The 2476-nt window shown below is 42.7% G+C and overlaps 1 protein-coding gene across 1 annotated transcript; it reads left to right on the top strand.

Annotated features, from left to right (window-relative positions):
* Positions 1 to 825: 825 nt before the first annotated feature.
* LOC145998318 (protein GVQW3-like) lies at positions 826 to 1377 on the top strand. The gene has a single exon (XM_083134724.1). It carries the CDS (start codon positions 826 to 828, stop codon positions 1375 to 1377), a length of 552 nt encoding a protein of 183 aa, XP_082990850.1.
* Positions 1378 to 2476: the final 1099 nt, after the last annotated feature.

Below are 2476 nucleotides of genomic sequence, written 5' to 3'. Positions count from 1 at the left end.
CAGATAAGTTTAAAGCACAGTGATAAGTATGTGCTGTGATTGTTTGTTCCTTATGCAATAGAAAGAATGAGCATATAGACAATGGCAAATATATTAGTTTATTGATTGATTGATTTCCTTTACTTTACTTCACTTCTTGTGCAACTTTTGGCTAATTTGCGAAGATGGGGATGAGTGATGACATGATGAAATTGATGAATGGACACTCACAAATATCCATGCCCAGGCTAGGATTCAAACCCGGGAACCTGGTGTCATAGCATGATATGCTAACCACTCTGCCACGGAGCCGGCAAAATATATATTTAGTACACAAATTGTTCTGTCGCTATGTTCATTTTGTTTTAATTTTTTTTTTAATTTTACATCCTGTGTTGTTTTAAGGAGCAACAACAATTTTATGGAATGGAATTCTATTGAGTCAAAGCAGATGTTATTCTTTACTTACTGGCATGTTTATTTAAATTCATGATCATCACGTGTGGAAAACAGATTGAGTGAAAATGCTGATGGACAATTCGCCTATTTTTTTTTTTTTTTTTACCATTGCTTGTACCAAACCTCTTTGTATATTCTATAACTTCGATTTACTGATAAAATATGATTGGAAAATGCGATAATTGTTATCTTTATATTCTCAACATCAAAAAAGTAGTATGCATTATTCAATGTGATATTACTAGGGTGAATCAAAAAGTAAATTACACCCGACCTGTGTTCCTGTACTAAGAGAGATAAAATAATCACGCTGGGTGGCAACACTGTCTGGAATATTATCTTCACACACCAGAAGCAGTTGTGCTTCAGCTGGTTTAGTATGTGAGTATGGCACGTCGTATTGAGGTGGCGTCCAACATTGATGTGCGCTCCGTCGTCCAATTTTTGTGGTCACAAAGGCATAATCGAAGTGAAATCCATCGCCAAATTGTCGAGGTGTATGGTGAGAATGCGATGTCACACCCCATGATTGCAAAATGGTGCCAGATGTTCGAAGAGGGAAGATCGAACGTTAACGACGAACCGCATGTCTTGCAGCCTGCAACTTTGAACACTATCGACAACGCGGAGCGTGTGAATGCAATCATTGTTGCTAACTGCCACGTGATAATTAAAGAGATTGCAAGTGAACTGAAGATATCCTATGGTAGTGCGTCTATGCTGATTCGTGATCAGATGGGTTATCGTAAACTGTGCTCTCGCTGGGTGCCGCATTTGTTAACCAACGGGCACAAAAATCACCATTTTGATGCTGCACTGCCAATTCTTCAGCTTTATTCCATGGTCCAATACACTCCCGAAACAAAGAGGGCATCCATGGAATGGAGACACAAGAATTCGCCACCACCAAGAAAAGCCAAAACCTGTCCAATGGTTTGAAAGGTCTTCGATTCTGAAGGCGTTGTTTACAGTGAGTTTGTGCCCCGAGGAACAACAATCAATGCCACAACATACTGTGAGACTTTAAGGAAGCTGAGAAAGCCATTAAAGATCGAAGGCCCGGAAGATTGAGTGATGGGGTTGTTGTTCTTCACGACAACGCTACCCCCCATACAGCTGGTGTCACACAGGATTTACTGCAGAACTTCAAGTGGGAAGTGTGGTCTCACCCTCCCTATAGCCCCAATTTGGCACCCTGTGACAACCACCTTTTCGGTCCTCTCAAACAAGACCTAGGGGGTCAGTGTTTCGTGTCGGATGAGGAAGTAAAGGAAGCAGTCTCAAAGTGGTTCAAAGAAATTGGACGGAATTTTTACACACAAGGAATCGAGAAACTGGTCACACAGGCGCGTATATTCTAGGCTACCTAGGCTATCGCCGAAGCCCATATTAAAATACAGGAAATAATCGACTTGCAAATTTAACCGATGCTTCACTCTCAAGTAACGACCAAGGGGTAAGCGCTAGTGTATGGTCGTCTTTATTTATCGTCAGGCTTCTTCGTCTGAGGGAAAAGTCTTTGAACCAGCAGGCGGTCCTTTCAACCCATGACGTATTTGTGCTGGCAGGGACGACCTTGGTGATCCCTTGTGCTGGCTTCCAACCCCAAGCGCTGGAGACTGAAGACTTCTCTGCATCCTGGCGATGTTGTAGTTTTGCCAACAATGGAAATACGAAATTCGCTAAATCGCTGGAAAAAAATATTATAGGCGAGGGTGCCAATGCAAATTATCCAAGCTAGGGGGATGCCTAATGAAAATTACATCACCTCCCCCCCCTCCATCTCTTCGAGCATTGCCCGTCTCTCTTCTAGTTCCATGAATTTCATCACATACAACCAGTATAAATCCACCAAATTTAGTGATTTTCCCCTGAAGTTGGCACTCTGCTTCTTGTTGGAATTCCACTGTGGTCGCAGCTATAGGGGACATTCTGATGACGTCAGCTATGTTGCCATCCTGTTTACTTCTGTTTCAAGCACCCCCCCCCTCCCCCCTGTCAAAATGTCAAAACCTTTGCGCTCGCGGTGGGGTTTCGG

Source organism: Lepisma saccharinum, chromosome 14, assembly GCF_977018435.1.
Source record: "Lepisma saccharinum chromosome 14, izLepSacc3.1, whole genome shotgun sequence".
Taxonomy (NCBI): Eukaryota; Metazoa; Arthropoda; class Insecta; order Zygentoma; family Lepismatidae; genus Lepisma; species Lepisma saccharinum.
Note: the sequence above shows the minus strand (reverse complement) of the source record. Positions and strands in the feature narration are given on the sequence as shown.

Bases quoted from the DNA above. Each gene is read 5' to 3' on its own strand.
- LOC145998318 (XM_083134724.1), top strand. From the start codon at position 826: ATGGCACGTCGTATTGAGGTGGCGTCCAACATTGATGTGCGCTCCGTC.